General features: G+C 42.8%; 1 protein-coding gene across 1 annotated transcript in view; it reads right to left on the bottom strand.

The window, feature by feature from the left end:
- The window catches only part of LOC124795630 (beta-mannosidase-like), a 302941-nt gene that overhangs the window by 204853 nt on the left and 77291 nt on the right, over nt 1-20797 (bottom strand). Inside the window, exons 4-5 of the mRNA XM_047259702.1 lie at nt 6683-6882; nt 712-792 (exon numbers count right to left, since the gene is read on the bottom strand). Coding sequence (XP_047115658.1) covers nt 712-792; nt 6683-6882 — 281 coding nt within the window. The remainder of the gene's footprint in view (nt 1-711; nt 793-6682; nt 6883-20797) is intronic.

The raw sequence follows: 20797 nt of genomic DNA, 5'->3' as shown, positions 1-20797 counted from the left end.
GGAAGATGTAATAAGCCATAGCAGATGTATACCTCAGAAAGATCGGCATATATTTGTTGTGTCATTGCCAATGGACACAATCGGAGCTGGTGCACTGAAACAGTTAGTGACTGATGCCATTGGTGGCACTTCGAAGTTCGCTGCCAACCAGAAGCGAGGCCCAATCAGCTAACACTATGTCACCACCTATAAGGTAGACTATTACATCATGATAAGTGGTGGCCACAGCAAGCAACATATGGTTTATGTTTGGCATTAGCATACGGCAGTTCTAGTACAGAGTTGCAGGGTTGCAGTTTGTAGTGGAGATCAGTCTGTGAGGCTTAGTCTAAGGATGGAGTCACCTATAGCCTTCACATAGGACTAATGTTTACTACAGTGATTGACAGTGTGGCATCCAGGATGGACATAGTCTAGTTGACATTGTATTCAGTAATGAAGACCTTGACAGACCACTGCTTATCTGTATCTATCTGCAAGTGCATCAAACAAGATGCTGTACAATGTAAGTATTGCAGAACAATAAAGTATATATTTGTGTGTGACTAATTTGTTTGCACTGTCACTATTCCTCCATCTGCTTTGGAGCTCCTACAGCTAACACAACATGTGTGAGGCATTATACTCAGATGACCTGTACACAACATTTGTATAACTGATAATATGAATAATTTGGAACAATGCAAAGTATGTATTTTTCCTTATGGCAACTTCAGTGAAATCCTTAATTTGTATTGGCTGTTGCTCAAAACTACTTTTGTCACTATAAAGGAATATACAACTGCTTCCTTCCTTTCACTTTCATCAACTGATATTTTGTTTTCATCATAACTTCATTTGAGACAAAGTAGAATGCAGATGTGCTGCGTATTCCAGCTTCTAACACTGTTGACAACTTCTGTGTCATCTATCATATTTTTTGACTATATGACGAGAGTCTTACTTAAGATATTCTTGTTGAAAGATTTAAAAATAATGTCTTCTCTCACTCTAGGCCACAATTTTTTTTATCCACTAACACACTTGTTTGATTGTATGTCGTTTTAAAGCTCTGTTCGGCATGAATTCATTTTGGATTTCATCCATCATCCATCTGTTCCAATTCTCTTTCATACACACTTTAAATGGTTCATTTATTGAGAGATCAAGAGGTTGCAGTTGTGAAATAAGTTATCACATAATAACAGCAAGCTCTGTGTTTCCCAGTCTCAGTTTCTTGTTCACAGAATTTTTCAAATGACTTCTAAACTGATCTAGCACAAGAAGAGAACTCCTCTTCAATAAAGCACCTTTCCTTCTCTCCCACACTCTGTAAACCCATAATTTCATACCAGCCTTGTCCATCAAACCCTTGTATGTACATGAACAACAACACTCAGGAGTATTTTAGAAGCCTTTGGCATTGTTTTGTGCTTGAAAATGATTGCTGGATTAAGTTTAGCACTGTCAGCACAACATGAAAGGACAACAATGTAGTGCATTTTTTTTATCTCCACTTGTTTCTATAGTTACCGTTCTAGCATCTTTCATGGCTTCAGTTCTGTTACTTGGCACATCAAATGTCAGAGGAGTTTCATACATATTCACTATTTGGCTTAGTTCCATATTGGTTTTCTTTCAATATTGAATAATAAATCAATGGAAAGATAATATTTTGTCTTCATACTCTTGTGGAATTTTCTTACCTATTTTGGTTTTGTTTTGCATGCTAAGTCCATGACACTTCACAAACTTGTAGCACCAACCAACTCCACCCTTAAAGTCTGTTGAGTTCCACTGTAGCACTAGCTTACAAACATGTATTTGATTAATTTTGGTATTAATTCCAATGGCATGGTGGTGGGAGGGGACTGGAGCAACGGGGTTGGGGATAAGGATAAGGGGACTAGGCAGTGGCAACAACAGCCAGTGATGGGCCAAGTGACTCAAATACCTGGTGCACTATAATGGCAGTGGCATTGATGTCTGTATGGTTCCACACAAGAAACACTGTAAAGATCACAGCAGGAAATTAGAATTCCAGATGTGAATTAAATGCTTGTCCAGCATGATGTGGGGTGCTACAGGAGCTGGGTGGGCTTCATGTTGGAATAGTGGCCAGGAGTGCTGCATTTTGAATGACCCCAGTTATGTGATGAGGCACTCTTTCAATTTACTGTACTTGTTGAACTACAGAGGGCTAGGGATGGTGTTGTGAGCTTCTGCCATGGCAGCAGATTCGAGCTTGGTGACAGTAAGGGTGAAGTTTGTTGTGTCACTCATAATTCTGGACCTGGCAAAGATCACCTTGACAGAGAAGGACCATCGGCACAGGTCACAGGTGTCAATGGTGAGGAGATGGGTAGAAGCTCTGTTTAACAGATAGGTTGATGATGTGACTGAGGCATAGAGGCACTCAAGAGCTGTGCAAGCTACCTGAGCCAGTGGTTTGGATGAAACACATTGTGATGTGGATGACATTTCAGGTGTCTGCTCAGTGGAATGTTTCCCTGGTGTAGGCTGCATATCAGGCAATTTTAGGATGAATCTGACTGGGATGGAGAGTGGAAACAATGAGTAAAATCTGGATGGAGCTTATGGAGCAACACAGAGGTGCACAAAAGACAACCTAACAGGGAATGTGCACTGAATGGAGCAATCTTTTGGCAGCACTAACTATTTATTAAGGTAGAGGTCACTGTATGACATACAACAATAACAAAAGGGCATGTTCAATACAGACACAATTTAGGTGTGATCACACTGTGAAAATTCTCAGTTTATCAGTGCCAGTATGGGAATGAACACATGCTTAAAGTTTGTAGGCCTTCTCTTGAATTACACAAAGTCCAAAAGCCCAACATGGACACATGAAGTTCATCACTAGCAAAGGCCAAGGGTAGCTGCGAATAAAATTAAGGGGGAAACTCACAATATACTGTTGCACATAAAAGGAGATGCAAAGCTGTGTGCTAATTCTAGGGGACAGACTGTAGTAACACTGTTCACGTTTACGTCGCACTTCACTTAGCGTAGACCGGGACTGTGTCCTAGGCATGCCCGATGTTAACTGACTGGGCACAGCCCGTGCTGCCAGAGTTGTTGTTGTTGTCATGCCGGCAGAGGTCACGTCCGAATTCTCGCGTGCCCTCTGGTGGACGGGACTCTACTTGCGGCAACTACCGCCCGTGACGCGCCGTGCCAATGTGCGCCTCCCGTGATCTTTCTGGTGGCTACTACACAGACCACGTGGGTTCTCAGTGCTGGAACAAAGCAGTCCAACATACAAGGTGTTTATGTGTGCTGCCAAACATGGGATTTATGTCCTCCAGAAAGTGATAGGTGTCTCCCCAAAGCATTGTAAGGAAACTGAAAGGAAAATGGCATGTGAGTCATGAACCACTGGATTGCTCCTCCTGAGGAAGCTATTGCACTTGCTAGCTATCTGCCCCAAGTGATGGCACAAGGTCAGCTCATCCAATTTGTTCTCGAATATACAGCACACAGCTCTCCCTGGGTCCTCACTGAGAGTACTGGTCCAAAACAAAAGCACTGTTTCACACTCAGAAGCACAGGCTTACAATCACTAGCATTGGTTCACAAACACTAGCACTGGTTCACAAATACCAGCTCTGGTTCACATTGAAAGGCAGAGCATTTGCACATATATTGCATCAACCTTTTGTCACTTGCACTTGCCAAAGAATGCCTAGCTCACAAGTGGATGCGAATTCTGGATGAAAGATGGTAGGCAGCCTGTGGTAGAGGTGAAAAGAAATTTCAGTTTGCAGGTGTCCACTACAATGCTGATGCTTCGAGAGCATGTAGGTGTGAATGCAAGAGAAAATCATCTGCTAGAGAAAACTGAGGGGCTCATAAAATTTATAAATGAGGTAGTTATCCGTTTTTGCATAATCATCCTGCTCAATAAGGACACCCTCAAAGTGGTCAGTTTTTTGTTATGTTTTGCAGGATGTCTGGTTGCACACTCTACTAACAATACATTGTTGGCCGATTAAAATTTCCTCCAATGGTTACAGTATGATTGGGAAATATATGTACTAGGAAACTGAGGTTTCTCCAAAGTCTTTGGTTACGTCTGGAGGTGAACCAGGAGATTGATAGATGGATCCAATTATAAAGTTATGCCCATCCCTGATACAAGTCTTGTCCGAACAGTCATACATGCAGCTTCAGTTCCTATCTCAATAGACATGAAATCCTTTTCTACTGCAACATATACACCACCTACATTTACCATTAGTCAATCCTTTCAATAAATTAAATTTTGACCAATTGTCTCACTATTAACAATTTTGGGTTTTAATGAATTTCTGTACTAGTATTATGTGAGCTCCACTGCTTTTTAGGAGAACAAGTTCTGGGACTTTGATGCACATGCCTCAGCAGCTAATGAATAGGAACTGAATACTCTCATCTATGGGGGTCATGTGGGGGTGGGGGTGGGGGTAGGATGGGGATGGCACACCTCTTTCAATTTTACTCATAATTCCGGGTCTCATATAGCTACTGTTATCTGAATTGGATGGTGAGTTGCCTATTCTAAAAAGCCCTTCTATGCAGCCCTCACAAAGTCATTTATCTTGGTATCAGCCTCTGATGTGCAGTGCACTCAGGACCCTACACTTCTCAACTTCATGGTTCAAAGCTAGGAACTTGCAGCCTAGCTTGTCACAGAACCTTCAAAGGCTCTGGTTCAAGTCTTCCAATCGATGAAATAGGAGGCTGTGATCAGTTCTGATACTGCCTTTTGCAGGCAGTGCACTATCAATTGAATTATGGCACCTGTGGAAGTCCTGACTGGCTTAGAGTTTCAACTTGTCATTCATTTCCATCTGTTCCTTCTTTATAGTGTGTGCACTGCTAGAGATAAAAAATATCACCTCTTTAACACCATTAAGGTTGTGTTTAGGTCAAACTCCTTGCTGAATCTTTTTGTCCACAGGTGACGGTCCAGAAACAAACATGGAGACTCTGTAGTCTATATACGTGTGCTGATGAATGAGTGACAAGTCAAACCTTTCAGACAATGTGTAAATTGTTTACAAATAGTATAATTAGTATTGTTTCTTTTTGTGAAGATGAAGGAATGCCTTCTGTTTAGTTATATGATCTAATCATTTAATCTACAACGTTCTTCAGTGGTGCCGCATTCCCAGAGCTTCTGTTCTCTTCTTGTCTGAACAGTTTATCATACATGTTTTACTTCTGTACAAGATACACTCTTGACAAATACCTTCAGAAAAGACTTCCTAATATTTAAAATTATATCTGTTGTTAACAAATTTCAAAAATGCTTATCAACACATGTGACAGAGGAAGCACCAACTTGTCAGCAGCTGAGGCAGAAGCAAATACATCAAGACAGATGGACTTGTGAACAGGAAAATACATGTGATCGGAGGTTTCTCCGGTGTTTGTGTTCTTTCCAGGGCTCTCGGGTGTCCACCCGGATGCGATCGTTGAAGTCCCATAATATTCCATCAGAACCACCTGATGATGGCGGAAAGGTTATTCGCCGAAATATCGTGGGACTTCAACGATCGAATCTGGCTGGACACCCAAGAGCCCTGGAAACAGAAAAATACATACTGAATTTCAGGGCTGATGATTTATGAATAGTTGGACCATTAAGAGGAAAGAAAACACACTAGCTCAGTCAGAAAGAAAGAAAATGAGGTAGAAGCAACAATAAATGTGACAGGTTTTACATGTACTAGTCTCTAGTCTTTAGTTTCCATTTCAAGTTTTAATTTCTCCTGATGTAGGAGCTACCTTCAAGTCACTCTGTTCATGTGTCTGACAGCCTTTCTGTAAATGTACATACCAAAGCAACTGTTAAATAGTAGTAAACATCCTACTTCAGTGCTTCAATAACAGATATTTTATCTTTAATTTTGTATCATATGCAAAATTAGAAATAAGACAAGTTTGTGTTATTGTAAGACATCCATTTACTGTAGACTACATTTATCTAAAATGAGTCCATACACTAGAAAACTCTGTGCAAGTAGCAGATGGCAGGCAGAAAATTCTGATAAAATTACAATGGTAGCTAGTCAAGCAATCAATAATTAAAATATAATCATGTCAGAGAATTATCAAAATGGATTGCATTGTTATCCATGCAAATTTTCTGTTGTGCATGAGTGAAAATTTAGAGATCAACATGAACACTTTCAGCAGTGCTGGTGGTGTTGGGCAACTGAATCTTCAATTTTTTATTTATTCAGACGAGACCTGATTGTGGCTATCCATGTATGTGAACTCACAGAACAAGTACCATTAATCACAAAAAAAAATTTTAACAGCTGTAGCATAATGTTAAGATTGGGCCAATTTTACTTTGGCTACTCTGTGTAACACGTTGCTTACAATAGTATGATTGTACACATATAAAGGTGACACTCATTGGAGGTAAGCACACATTTTGTAATTCTAGAATCAGTCACTGTAAACATGCATGAACAGACACATGCATGCATGCTGCACACATGCATGCACACACACACACACACACACACACACACACACACACACACACACATGCACACACACAAGAACACACGTGCGCGCGCGCGCACACACACACACACACACACACACACACACACACACACACACACACACACACACACAAAGAACACATGCACACATACCTGAGAGAAATTAACTTGCTTACCATATGCTGACTGATGGGAAAGCAGGTCCCCAATCCCAAGAGAAAGATGACTGCATTTTGCGCAAAAAATTTACATGGCATTCTCCATGATATTCATCTGGTACGCACTCAGGTGGTACAATATAATCTTCTGCCGTAAAACGTTCCAAGGCTGATATCACTGCTGACTGGAATCTCACTTCAAGAATGTTTTCTCCCTCCTGTAGTCAGAAGACAGTCCTTATTACCAAACTCAAAATTTTAGACTGGTATTATTAAGTGCTCATGAGTGGTAGCAACAGTTCATGAAGAGACATTTGTGGGAATTAGATTTATTTGAAATTTTAGTCAATAAATATGTAATACTGTGAAATCATTCACTCATATTCTGTGAGGGGGGAGGGGGTAGTAGTAGTAGTAGAAGAAGAAGAAGAAGAGAGAGGGGGGCAGAAAGGGAGAATAGCTATATGGAATTAAAATAGAACCTAAAATCTATTTCTAGCTCAAATGTCTTTTGGAATTTACTGCATTTTTTATATGTATATTTTGCAGAATTAAACAAAAGTGCAAGGAGGAAAGAATGAAAATTTCCTTAACTGTGAACACAGAACAACAATGATGGAATCCTAAGCAGCTGAAAACAAGTGGAAATATGTAAGGGCTCTTTGAAATTAAAGCAAAAGAATTTATGAGGGTTGACTGAAAAGTAATGCCTCCACCTCGGTAACTCTTCAACAGTTGGTAGCATTGGTACATGGCAGGTACTGGCTTGTTCCATAGCCTCTTCTCTACAGCTCCAGTTGGTGGCAAGTCTTAGCATTTAACGGTTGTGTTGTTACAGTGTAAAGTATGCAACCCTGCATAGATTGTCAGTCAATGCGACAGCAGAAGGTGTCACTCCAAAGGAGATTCATCAGAAAATGAAAGCAGTTTATGATGATTATGTTGATGTGAGTTCCATGCATCACTGGGAGAGTAAGTTTAAAGATGCTGAGGCAGGAAAATCTGACCTGTGTGACAAACAAAGAGTTGGATGTCCTGTGACAGCAACCACTGAGTTTCACAAGCAAAATGTTGACAGATTGATTCAGCACAATGAAATCTGGAACGATGGCTAACAAATGTCCAAAAGGAAAAGGGAAATGTTTTTCTGCAGCATGGCAATGCCAAACCACATAGTGCATGTGCCACCACAGCAGAACTTCAGAAAGTGGATCTCAGCACCTTACAGCAACCTCCACACAGTCCAGATTTAGCACTGTCTAACTTCCATCTGTTCCTGATCATGAAAGACAATCTGCGGGGACATCACTATGCTCCTGATGAAGACGTTGAGAGAACTGTGAGACTGTAGTTGTGGAAACAGAGTGTCAACTTCTTCTGTGATGGCTTCAGAAAACTTGTTCATCATTGGCACAGATGTATCCAATTGGCTGGCAATGATGTGAAAAACTGAATATTGGTAATTAAGGATCACATTCTAAGGATTTTTTCTGCATTTGATTTATTAAAATATTCCCATCCAAACCCAATTAACAAAGGTGGAGGCCTTACTTTTCATTCAACCCTCATATTAGTCTTTCCTTTTGACTGCATTCAGAAGTGACACTGAATAGACAAGAAACTTCAATTATAAGTAGATTATAAGTAGTTCTTAAAGTGTGTATGTATCAGGGTAACAGAATAATGTTACTGGATAGGGTTGGGTTGGGTTGATTTGGTGTGTGTGTGTGTGTGGGGGGGGGGGGGGGGGGGGAGGGGAGACAAAACTGTGAGGTCAGCAGTCTACTGGATAGTTATTTATTTATACATAATCTGCAGAAAAAGATACTATTTTCATTGCATACTACTTATTATAAACAGGATGTCTACTGACAACCTGTTATAGACTGTTATAGAGCTAAAATGGTGCTGATTGGAAATTGTAGTGACACTTCACTCTCATCAAAAAGACAAAAAATAAACAGTTTGTGGGGACGTAGAACCACTGGCTCTGTCCTCCAATAATATTTTTGCCCTACCTCAGCAAGAACAACTGTATCTTTGCCAGTTCAGTTCTCCGTAGTACACTCTCTATGCTACACACATTGTATAAATGCTGCAAGAATAAAAGTATTCATAGTAAGTGACATGAGTGCGAATGATTATTTATTGTCATAATTACCATGCCCACTCTCCATTACCAACAGTGGTGACCCCATTATTATCTTTTCAACTGCACCACAAACTACCAAGTTAAAGTCATGCTGGAATGCTGCCGATCACTATGAGATGCAAACTTGATGCCGCAAAGAATACACCCCATGATTGTCCTTCATCACCTGGCATCACTACAGTTGATTTATTTATGCATGTATTTGGTGTTCTTGCTGATTCCCAGATGATATAACCAATGCAACTGTGGTTCTCGAACAGTTGACATTGTTCCCACTATTTCAACAACCGTTGAACCAGGGCAACATTACCTCTCATCAAATGGATGAACACACTAAATCACAAAGCAAGTATGATGTTATCAGTGAAGGTGGTGAGATGAAGCCTGCCACTCCCTCTCTGTCGAGTGATCATACACGGTGAACAATGGCAACCTGCATCCATCCCCACCTCCCACTTAAACAGTGCTACTAATATACCGAACAGTGACAGTGTTAATGAACTACACCACACTCATTTTCATTCTAATGCCTCAGTGTGTATTGACATTCCATGTACAATGTACCAAATTATGGACACCCTCCAGAGTACAGCAACTGCTGACAACTGCCACAATATATGATTGCCTTCCATTGCAGAGAACCGATATTTATGGGTTACTGTGGACAAATCCATCCTACAAGTGACCTTCCCGTACCAGACAATTTTTTCCACAGCCTAAGTCTGAACTTTACTTTCCGTGCAATACCATACATCACCTGGGTGACGTCACACTTGTTATGGCCACGCTGCATCCTGCATCACGTCATCACGATGATGTCACATCAACAACAGCCTTGCTGTGCTCCATGCTGTGCCTGTCACATGATGTCACTCAACAAGCAGGCACACCATGTCTACCTGCAACCGTGCAGGGTTTTCACACCTCATGATCACAGCATATCAATATGGCAAGCCTGACCTCAACTATAACCCATGCACTGCAGGAGCACAAAGAGTAGCTACAACAGCCGCCGTATTGGGTGACCTACACTGATGCACCATCCACCATGATTACCACCAACCAGAACTGTCCACCATGCCACGTTCCTTGGTATGCCACTACTACGCTGTCCTTCATGACGCCAAAGCATCAGCCATGGCACGTGCCACATCCCGTGATAATCGGTCATAATACCTGCATTACCAACACATCAACAATGATTACTCCACCATGATGCCAGCTGCTGCCTCTATCAGCACCACCAAATGGAGCTCATGAAACCGCACAATGTACTTCATGTGATTGCAACAACTTCATACTGGTCCCTTCTCCTCACCACCAAGTAGATTATCACTGGCCACACACCAAGTTACATTTGGTGCTGCTACAAGTAGATTTCCCACAAGTATGGTTTGTACTCTGCGAGTGCATGCTGCAGTCAGCCAGGATCACAGACGACCATGGCAAGTTTTTGGTGCTTTTGAACCACCTTCACACCAACACCAATCTTACCACTGACCTCCTATTGCATGCATAAACCACTGGCAGATACAAAACAGAAAGATGCTCACACCACAGTGCCTGCCATGTGCACCTGAACAACAACTCCACCTAGCCATCGCTGAGACGACGCTGGGCCATGATACCCCTTAAGTGCTCTGGTGCAGGTTGCAATTCCGAATTGACACAAGCCTCTTATGAGATCATCCTCTCTGGTCACTATGGCTTCTCAAGCTGCCTGAAAACATAATCACGTCCATGCTAATGCATGGGGACAAACTGCTGGTAACCCCATTACACCTTACTGACCGAATGATTGTCCCTACGTAACATCATGTCTCGATAAACACTCGCATCAGCTCTGGCAGTATTCACTGTGCAGTACCTGGTCTACTGACAGTTGCTGAGCTGCTATCACTTCAGCTGAGCCCTTCCATGCCATGCCTGCAGCAGCCTCACAAGACTCCACTGTAGCGATGCACCAACAATCAGATACCATGGCGGACCCAAGCACTGTGTTTGTAGAGGAATGTAAACAACCACCTGCTGCACCCACACCCAGCTGTTGACCCATGCCTAATCATCTAAACAACTCACCCGGCCAGAACATTGCTCCTACTTGGCCATACTGCCCCTGCTGGTCTGCTGGTTCAGCGCACCCTTCAGTGCTGACGCATGCCGCAGTCATTGACCCTGGAGCTACCCAAACTAATACAGTGGCCTTACACAGATGCATCAGATTGCTTCCCTGCTTCAAGCCATCTCACTATGAAACATGGCAACACTCATCATATCCTGTGTCTACATTCTAATGGCATGTGGCTCTTCATCTACAACAACTGTCTTAGAGTTTACTTCCTAGTCAACATGGGCACTGATGTTAGCATGCTGCCATCTCAGCTGGCACCTGGAAAAAGTACACTACCTGCTATACAACTACACATGATGAATGATTCAGTGATTCCCATGATAGGCACAGCTTCTGTCACAGTTCAACTGGACAACCATATCCCTCACCCATGGATATTTTTCATGGTTAAAGCCATTGAGCCAGTGTTGGGCACAGATTTTTTGAGGCATTGTAATCTTCTGCTGGACGTGGGTAGGGCCTTACTAATATATCGTGACTGCCTCATGCCGGTCAGTCGAGTAAAAAGTGACAACCCACCGATGGACGAGGCTCCATCACCTGCTCCTCCTACCTCTGAAACAGGACTGGACCTAGCATTACCAGGCATTGTTTGAGGAGTTTAAAACCATGACTACTATGTACACTGACCTATGCTGCACCAATGCTATCTCACGAGCAGCTAACAAACACCTCTGCAACCGCTGCTCCAAGCTCATGGCACAACTGCACATCACACAGCAATAGCTGTCATCGCACCAGCAACAATGAGAGCTGCCTGATTGAGACGCCACCAGGCCTTGAGAACCACATGTCAGATCAGTGCCTCTTACTTCTGGTGATGATGCTCCTGTAAGTGGACCTTGAAAAAACAGTGATATTGCTCTCAAGAGTGGGTTGAGTGTAAACAGTGATATCGCCTCTGCGAGCAATTGTGTGCCTCACATGATACTCCGCATCAGCATCACAAAAAGATTAACATCGTACGCAGCAGTACTGTACACAGAATTAATACTACCCTGATCTGACACCAGCCCCACTGCCTTGCCCCTCACAAACTAAAGGTGCACAAAGCCACGATCAAGGAACTGTTGACCCATTACATGAAGGCAACATCAGGCCATCAGACAGTGCATTGGCCTCACTGACTACTATGAGAATGAAAAAAGATAAAATGTGGTGCCTGTGCGGGGACTATAGACATTTTAATGCATGCCCCATCACTGGTAGTTACCTCATGCCCAATACTGAGGACTTCTCCCAGGAACTGGCTGGTGCAACCATCTGTAGTGTGACAGACTGCAAAAGAGCTTATTCACAGATCCCAGTGGCGACAGAGGACATCCCAAAGATGGCAATAATTACACTATTTGGCCAATATGAATTCCTCTTTATGCCCTTCTGACTAAAGAACATAGCACAGACTTGGCCATGGTTCATTGAAGGCTTGTTTTTTACCATGCACTTTTGCTGTTACTTGGACAATGTAATTATCTTCTCACAAACAGCTCAAGATCATGAGAAACACCTCCAAGCAATATTCAAAATCTAGCAGAGCATGGTGTTGTGGTCAACGAGGACAAATACCAACTCTGGCAAAAATGTGTTACTTTCGTAGGCCACCTCATTGATGCTTCAGGCATCTACCACATCCTGGAAAAGATAGACCAAATGAGTAACCTACCACCCCTGATGAGCTATCAAGAGTTGTGCTGTTTTTTAGAGGTTAACTAATTTTTACTGATAACACCTCCCCCATCCCACAAAAACACTTCTGCCACTCACAGAGTCACTCTTCAGCAAGAAGGCAAACATAAGCTCATTTGGACTTCTGATATGCAAGCAGTTTTTGAGAACATCAATACTGAGCTTGTGCAGACCACCACCCTGGCACTCCCATCGCTGGATGCCCATATGGTTATAATGGCTGACGCCAGCAACCTGGTGACTGGGGCAGCGCTACAACAGGAAATCACTGTTGCAACCAAATTCCCATGGCTTTTCTCACAGAAATTTACTGACTCTCAAAATGTGGTCAAACTTCAACTGTTTGCTTTTGGCAATATAGCATATGGTCTGATACTTCTGAGATGACATTGAGGGCTGGCCACTTATTATCTACTCAGACAACTGACCTCTGGCTGACACTATTAAAAACCCGCCAGCCATTACCTCCCCTCAATGATTCTGCCACCTGGACTCAATTTCACAATATATTACGGGCATCCACTATGTACGGGGAGCAGAAAACACAGTAGTTGACTACCTCTCACCACTCACTGCAGCATACCTTGACTTTGACCAACTAGTGTAGTCACAAGCAACTCACACTGGCCTTCAAAACCTGTTATCTGGACATACAATGGGCCTCCAGCTCAAGCAGTGAACCATCACATGGACAACCAAACTAGTTTGGCACAACAGATCTCATGGTAGGCAATGACCAGTCATCACACAGAACTTCAGGAAGACAGTGTTTGACCTCCTCTGCACTTGCCTCACCCTGGAGTAAGCCCAACGCTGAAACTCATAATAGAACATATTGTTTGGACTAACATGAAATGGGACTGCACTGTTTGAATGAGAGCCTGCATCCAATGCCAGCGGGCCAAGACAGGACGTCATGCCCAACCACCCTTTGGGAAATTCCCCATCCTGAAGGGCTTGTTTCCAACATGTCCACATAGACTCCCAGTTTCAAATGGATACAAAAACATCTTATCAGCCATAGTCAGGACAACTCAATGAGTGGAGGCCACACCACTGACTGATATCAGTCAACACTGTCACCCAAGCTATCATTACACTATGGTTGCACGCTTTGGCTGCCCAGAGTCCCTGACAACTGACCAGGGCTGGCAGTTTGAGTTGGCCCTGTTCTTTGAGCTCTGCCATCTCTGTAGGTGCCACCGGTTCCACACGATAGCGTACTATCCTCAATCTAACGGACTTACAGAACGGTGGCTTCGCACCCTCAAGATAGCGCCACGAACAGGAGTAGACGAAGGCCCTCCTCTGGGTGCTGCTGGACATACAAGCTGCCTACAAAGATTATATGGATTCCTCACTGGCAGAGGTGCCCTATGTGGAACTGATCACCATCCCAGCAGAGTTCATATCACAAACAACCGGCCCTGTGGACGTTAACCTGCCGGACCTAGTAAAATGCATCCCACCACCTTCACACCATGCCAAACCGACCACCTTTGTGCACAAGGACTTCCAATCGTGTACACACATCATGGTCAGGACTGATGCCGACACACCCGCCCTCCACCCTGTGTACAGTGGCTCATACAGGGTGTTGAAATGGAGGCCAAAAACTCTTGATATCTGTTGACATGGAGGCCAAAAACTCTTGATATCTTGCAAGCTGGAAAAAGGACAACTGTGTCACTGAACTGCCTAAAACTGATGCGGACTTGAGCAGAGACATGTAGTGTTTACATTCCACTGGCCCCAGCTCCAGCCCCTCGAGCCAATTTATAGTTGGCCTAAACCTGTGAGACTAACTCCCAGAAGACATTTCTGTAACACTGCAGGACTCATTACTTGTGGTTACGGCCAAATCTGACAATAGACAGTCGGGCTACAGCATGGTCTTGAGGTCATTAGAGCACACCATGCCCCTTTTGCCTACAATTGAAACAACAGGTCCGAAATCCATCCTTCCTTCTTATGGCTATCTGCTTGTGTAAGCCTCAGAGCTCTCCATAATGATGACTGACACTCCAGACACTGCTGCAGGTGGACCGACAACCTCACCAAGACCAGACGACACACCACCAGCCACCAACACCTCAATGGACACTGCCAGTACCCCATCAGCACCGCCACTGACGTCACAGGCCGGCCACCCATTACGGCTACCCAGGCATCTGGTGGACTACAATATGGTGGCCCTTGCCATCGCCAACAGGACAACACATCATGACGTACACCAGTCACTGTGCTCCGCACTTGTCGGGGGGAGACTGGGGGTAGGGGGAGGGCGGGGGTGGCCTGTGTGGGGACATAGAACCACTGGCTCTACCCACTAATAATATCGCTGCCCTACTGCAGCAACAACAACTGTATCTTTGCCAGATCAGTTCTCTGTAGTACACCCTCTATGCTATATGCAATGTGTATATGCTGCGTGAATAAAAGTATTCATAGTCAGTGATGGGAGTGCAAATAGTTATTTTTTGTTGTAATTATCATGCCTGCTCCCCACCATGAATAAGTTCTTCATGTAGGGAGTGTGAAAACTGAGTGATTAAAGGGGTTTCGTGCATAAAATGGAGCTTCTGGTTACACGAAAAGTGTGTGAAAGTAAATTTGAAATTTATCAGTTATGAATTTCTGGGGACATGCCGTGGCTGTTTACATGATGAAACAGCTGATGTTTTAAGTGAAGTGGATGCAAAAAACAAAATTATAAACAGAATTATTCACTATAAAAAAAGAGAAGGATAAATTGGTATGTGAAAACCAGTCCTGTTTGTGTGAAATACAACAAACTGAAAAGCAATACAGCAAAAATACATTTATGCCTATGAACACTATAAACAACAAAACATCCATCATTTCTGAAGTCACAATAAACTCAGCATACCAAAAATCTATAGATAAATATGAATGGAAGATGGTGACATACAATAAAAGAAAATAGAACACCACGGCTAAGCAAAGGAGTGAAAATGAGTTTCTAATAATTGGTGACTCACTTCTGAAAAATATTTCTGTCCCCAACTACAAAATCAATGTCAGACTGGGAATTAGAATGCAACAACTCACAAATATTTTAAAAACATGGTAAAGTCACAGAAAATGAATACAAAACTGGATTCTGGAACCAAGACAAATTACAGTGGTGTCATTAACTCAGTAAGATGCACCAGTGACAAAGAAATTATTAACGAAACAAGAAATATGAATCCCTTGGCAAGAAGTATCTGTCCATGATCCTGGCTGATACTTAGCAGTATCATAAAAAGAACATCAGTGAGTGACAAATATATCTCCAAAATGAACTATGCCATCAAAGAACAGTGTGATTGTCTTGGTGTTGTTTTCATAGATCCAAACAAATTTCTGAGTGAAAACTGCCTCAGAAAGGATGGTATGCATTTAAACCGATTACGGTCTGTAAACCTCAGCAGAATGTTTACAGAAGTCTGCAAAATAATCAGAAGAAAGGGAAACTAATATGGTCTGATTGGGGCAAAAAAGCAGTTGCTGCAGTGGAAAAAGCAAAAAAATAAGCAACACACAAAAAAGGAGGGACTACAGAATATGCTCTCAGAATGCAGCCCACAACATGGAAGTCAACAAAAGAAAAGTTATATAAAAGTACTACATCAGAATATTCAGTACGTTGGTAACAAGAAACGAGAAGCTGAAGTAGTCCTAAGTGAAATGCAACCAGATATGCTATGTATTAGTGAACATGGTCTAACTGAAACCCAGACAGCTAACTTGACAATAAAGGACTATATCTTATCCAGTTATTTCTGTAGATCTAAACATACTTGTAGTGGAGTTTCCACTTATATTAAAATAGAAAACAGCCCTAAAGACTGCAAACAGTAAAGGTGTGAGATTACCTATAGCTAGAGAGAAAGACTTTGAAATTACTGGTGTAGTGACTGATGACTTTAGATTGTGTTGAGTGTACAGATCAAAAACTGACAAGATTAGCAACTTTCCAAAAAAATGGCCAACTTACAACTAAGAATGAATATGAGAAACATCATTATATGTGGAGATTTCAGTGTTGACTGAGAAAAGGATCAAAACCAAGACAAGATTTTGAAGAATTGTTAATACAATACAATATGGAGGCAACAACAGTCCAAATAAATATCTGATCATCATGGACAGCTGATCTGCTTCTGCAGAACAAAGAATGTAATAGCTGAACCAAGACAAACAACCAAAGAAATCAGGAACATCAAGTTCCGAAAGTTCCGGAACATGTACAGAAAACTGAACTAGAGATCAACCTAAACATCATATCCACCCTTGTTATTGCTCATAAAAACCATACATTGCACGTTGTATCACCATACAGTGAGACCTTCAGAGATGGTGGTCCACACTGCTGTACACACAAGTACTTCTAATACCCAGTAGCATGTCTTCTTGCATTGATGTGTGCCTGTATTCATTGTGACATATTATCCACAAGTTCATCAAGGCACTGTTGCTCCATATTGTCTCACTCCTCAGTGTCGATTCGGTATAGGTCCCTCAGAGTGGTTGGTGGGTCATGTCATCCATAAACAGCCCTTTTCAATCAAGTCATTCACAAGATGTGCACGATGGGGGCACGAATTGTCATCCATGAAGATGAATGCCTCACCAGTATGCTGCTGAGATGGTGGCACTATGGCACCTTCCTTGACCACCAGCAGCATATGTTGGCCCCACATAATGCCACCCGAAAACAGCAGGGAACCTCCACCTTGCTACACTCGCTGTACAGTGTGTCTAAGGCATTCAGCCTGACCGGGTTGCCTCCAAACACATCCCTGACAACTGTCTGGTTGAAGGTATATGTGACACTCATCAGTGAAGAGAACGTGATGCCAATTCTGAGTGGTCCTTTTGACATGTTGTTGGGCCCAACTGTACCACACTACATAGTGTCGTGGTTGCAAAGATGGAACTCACCATGGACATCGGGAGTGAAGTTGTGCATCATGCAGCCTATTGCGCACAGTTTGAGTCATTACATGACGTCCTCTGGCAGTACAGAAAGCATTATTCAATGTGGTGGTATTGCTGTCAGGGTTCCTCTGAGCCATAATCCATAGGTAGTGGTCAACCACTGCAGTAGTGGCCATTAGGCAGCCTGAGCAAGGCATGTCATTGACAGTTCCTCTCTCTCTGTAGCTCCTCTGCATCTGAACAACATTGCTTTGGTTCACTCTGATACACCTGGACACTTCCTTTTTGAGAGCCCTTCCTGGCACAAAGTAACAATTTGGACATGATTGAACCATGGTATCGACCATCTAGGCAATGGTTGAAACACAGACAACACAAGCTGTGTACCTCCTTCCTGGAGGAATGACTGGAACTGATCGGCCGCCAGACCCCCTGCAACTAATAGGCGCTGCTCATGCATGGTTGTTTACATCTTTGGTAGGATTAGTGACATCTCTGAACAGTCAAAGGGACTGTGTCTGTGATACGATGTCCACAGTAAATGTCTGTCTTCAGGAGTTCTGGGAACCATGGGGATCCAGAACTTTTCTTGATGTGTGTATTGGTGCATAAGTGTAATGATTCATAGGTCCTGGAGGTACTACTGCACGATGTTCCATTTTCAGCTTCACACAGTATTCTTATTGATTGCTTTAGGATAAATACTTTTTCACCTTAGCTGCAGTGTCCCAGAACATTTTGTCATAGGACAACATGTAGTGAAACTATTAAAAGTGCTTGTATACTAACAATCATGTCTGCAGGACACCAAAATAAGAAATACTTCTACGTGAATACTGGGCACAACTGCACTTTCTGGTTAGCTTATCCACATGCTGGTGCCAGATCAGATAATTATCCATTTAGGTGCCAAGGAATCAACCGAAGAAAACTCCAGGTTGGAATATTAACAGTATTAAGAAAAGGATAGATCACCACTCACAGTAAAGATGACCCATTGAGATTTGGACAGGCACAAGGGAAAGACTGTTACACATCATAACTTTTGGCCAAATCTTTCTTCAGCAAAGAAAACATACGCACATTCACACAAGCATGCACACATAACACATATGACAGGCAGCTCTGACTGGAAAGCGACCGTCAAATGAATAACAATCTAAAGTAGGGTGGGGAAGGAGGAGGGATAGCAGGGTGTGGTTGGGGGGGGGGGGGGAGAGAAAATGCTACTTGGTGGAGCGTGTTATGCACAACATCAGGATGTGGGATGGGGAGGAGAAAATGGCGAGCAGAAAAGGGGAGAAACAGAAAAGGGGAGGAGCAGAAAAGGAGAGGAGCAGTGAAGGGAAAAGGGCAACACACAAAGAGGGTGAGTGAATGTGAAAAGGGAAGAGATGAGAAGACAAAGGGATGGGACAGGTTGGGTGGAGGCTCTGAGGACAGCAGGTTACCATAAGTTGATGCCGCGATAAATTTGAGGTTGGAGAACATGTTGTAAAGGAGCTCAGAAAAGCTGGTGGTGGAGTGGAGGATATGGATGGCCTATTCTTTGAAGCAGCCATTGAAATCAAGCATGTTATGTTTAGCTGCATGCTCTGCCACAGGGTGGTCTACTATGCTCTTGGCCACAGTTTGGCAGTGGCTTTTTATCCTGGTGGACAGCTGGCTGGTAGCCATACCAATAATAAGCTGTGCAATGGTCGCAGAAAAGCTGATATACCTAGATCTTCCACAGGAATTTGATACCTGTGGCAAGGGATTGGGATTGTGTGTGACATAGGGCAGGACTAGGATGTTGTGGAGGTTGGGTGGGTGCTGGCTGGAGCATCATGATAGATAATCAAAGCCCTGACATAGGATGTGATTCATTTGCTCCTGTCTGTTATTTTTTTTTTTTTCCAAGTGTGGTTTTCCAATAGACCATTAGCTGTTTAAATTTTCCTCCAATGATTATAGTATGACTGGGAAATATACGTACCAGGAAACTGAGGTTTCTCCAAATCTTTGGTTGTATCTGGAGGTGAATCAGGTGATGCATAGTAGGATCAAATTATACGTTAATGCCCATGCCTGATACAAGTCTTGTCTGATTAATCTTGCATGCAGTTTCAGTTTCTATCTCAGTAGACATTAAATCCTTTTCTACTGCAACTACACCACCTCCATATACCATTAGCCAATCCTTTCAATATGAGGTTAAATTTTTACCTATCATCTCACTACTATCAATTTTGATTTTTGATAAACTTTCTGTGCCTAGTATTACGTGAGCTCCACTGCTTTTTAGGAGCACTCAAGTTCGGGCACTTTGTTTCACATACCACAGCAGTTAAAAAATAAAAATTTAATACTCTCATCTATAGGGGACATTGGGTGGTGGAGGGGAGCAGTACATTTCTTTCAATCTTACTCATAATTCAGGACCCTATACAGCTATTGCTATCTGGCTTGTATGGTGAGTGGCCTAATCTAAAAAGCCCATGTGTGCATCCCACACAAAGTCATATATTTTGGTATCAGCCTTTGATGTGCAGGGCACTCCTTTGATGTTGGCTCTTAGGGGTATTGGGAGGATTGGAAGTGTGTAGAGAAATGGTACAGGATATTTTTTTTGGGATTAGGTTTGGGGCATAGTGCCTGCCTGTGTAGGTCTTCGTGGGACATTCACCATACTGGGAAAAGGAGTTTTTGTCACTGCAGATACGCCATTCCTGAGTGACAAGGCTGTATGGGAAGGATTTTTTGGTGTGGAAGGAATGGCAGCTGTGAAAATGCAGGTACTGTTGGTGGTTGATGAGTTTAATTCAAGTCGTACCACCAGCTTATATTATGCCACACACCTGTGAAAGCAGCCATGTCATATACCAGCTCTGCTACAACAAATTGCACAGCTTTTTGTATGAGGGGCATTTGAAAAGTCCATGTAAAAATAAAAACTACTTACGTGTTTGGGCCGGCCGGAGTGGCTGTGCAGTTCTAGGTGCTACAGTCTGGAACCGAGCGACCGCTAAGGTCGCAGGTTCGAATCCTGCCTTGGGCATGGATGTGTGTGATGTCCTTAGGTTAGTTAGGTTTTATTAGTTCTAAGTTCTAGGCGACTGATGACCTCAGAAGTTAAGTTGCATAGTGCTCAGAGCCATTTGAACCATTTTACATGTTTTGGGTAAACATTTTTTTTTTCGACATAGTCTCCTTTTAGACTTATACACTTCATCCA

Source organism: Schistocerca piceifrons, chromosome 4 (genome assembly GCF_021461385.2).
Source record: "Schistocerca piceifrons isolate TAMUIC-IGC-003096 chromosome 4, iqSchPice1.1, whole genome shotgun sequence".
Classification (NCBI taxonomy): domain Eukaryota; kingdom Metazoa; phylum Arthropoda; class Insecta; order Orthoptera; family Acrididae; genus Schistocerca; species Schistocerca piceifrons.
The sequence above is the reverse complement of the archived record's forward strand: the minus strand, read 5'-3'. Positions and strand labels throughout refer to the sequence as shown.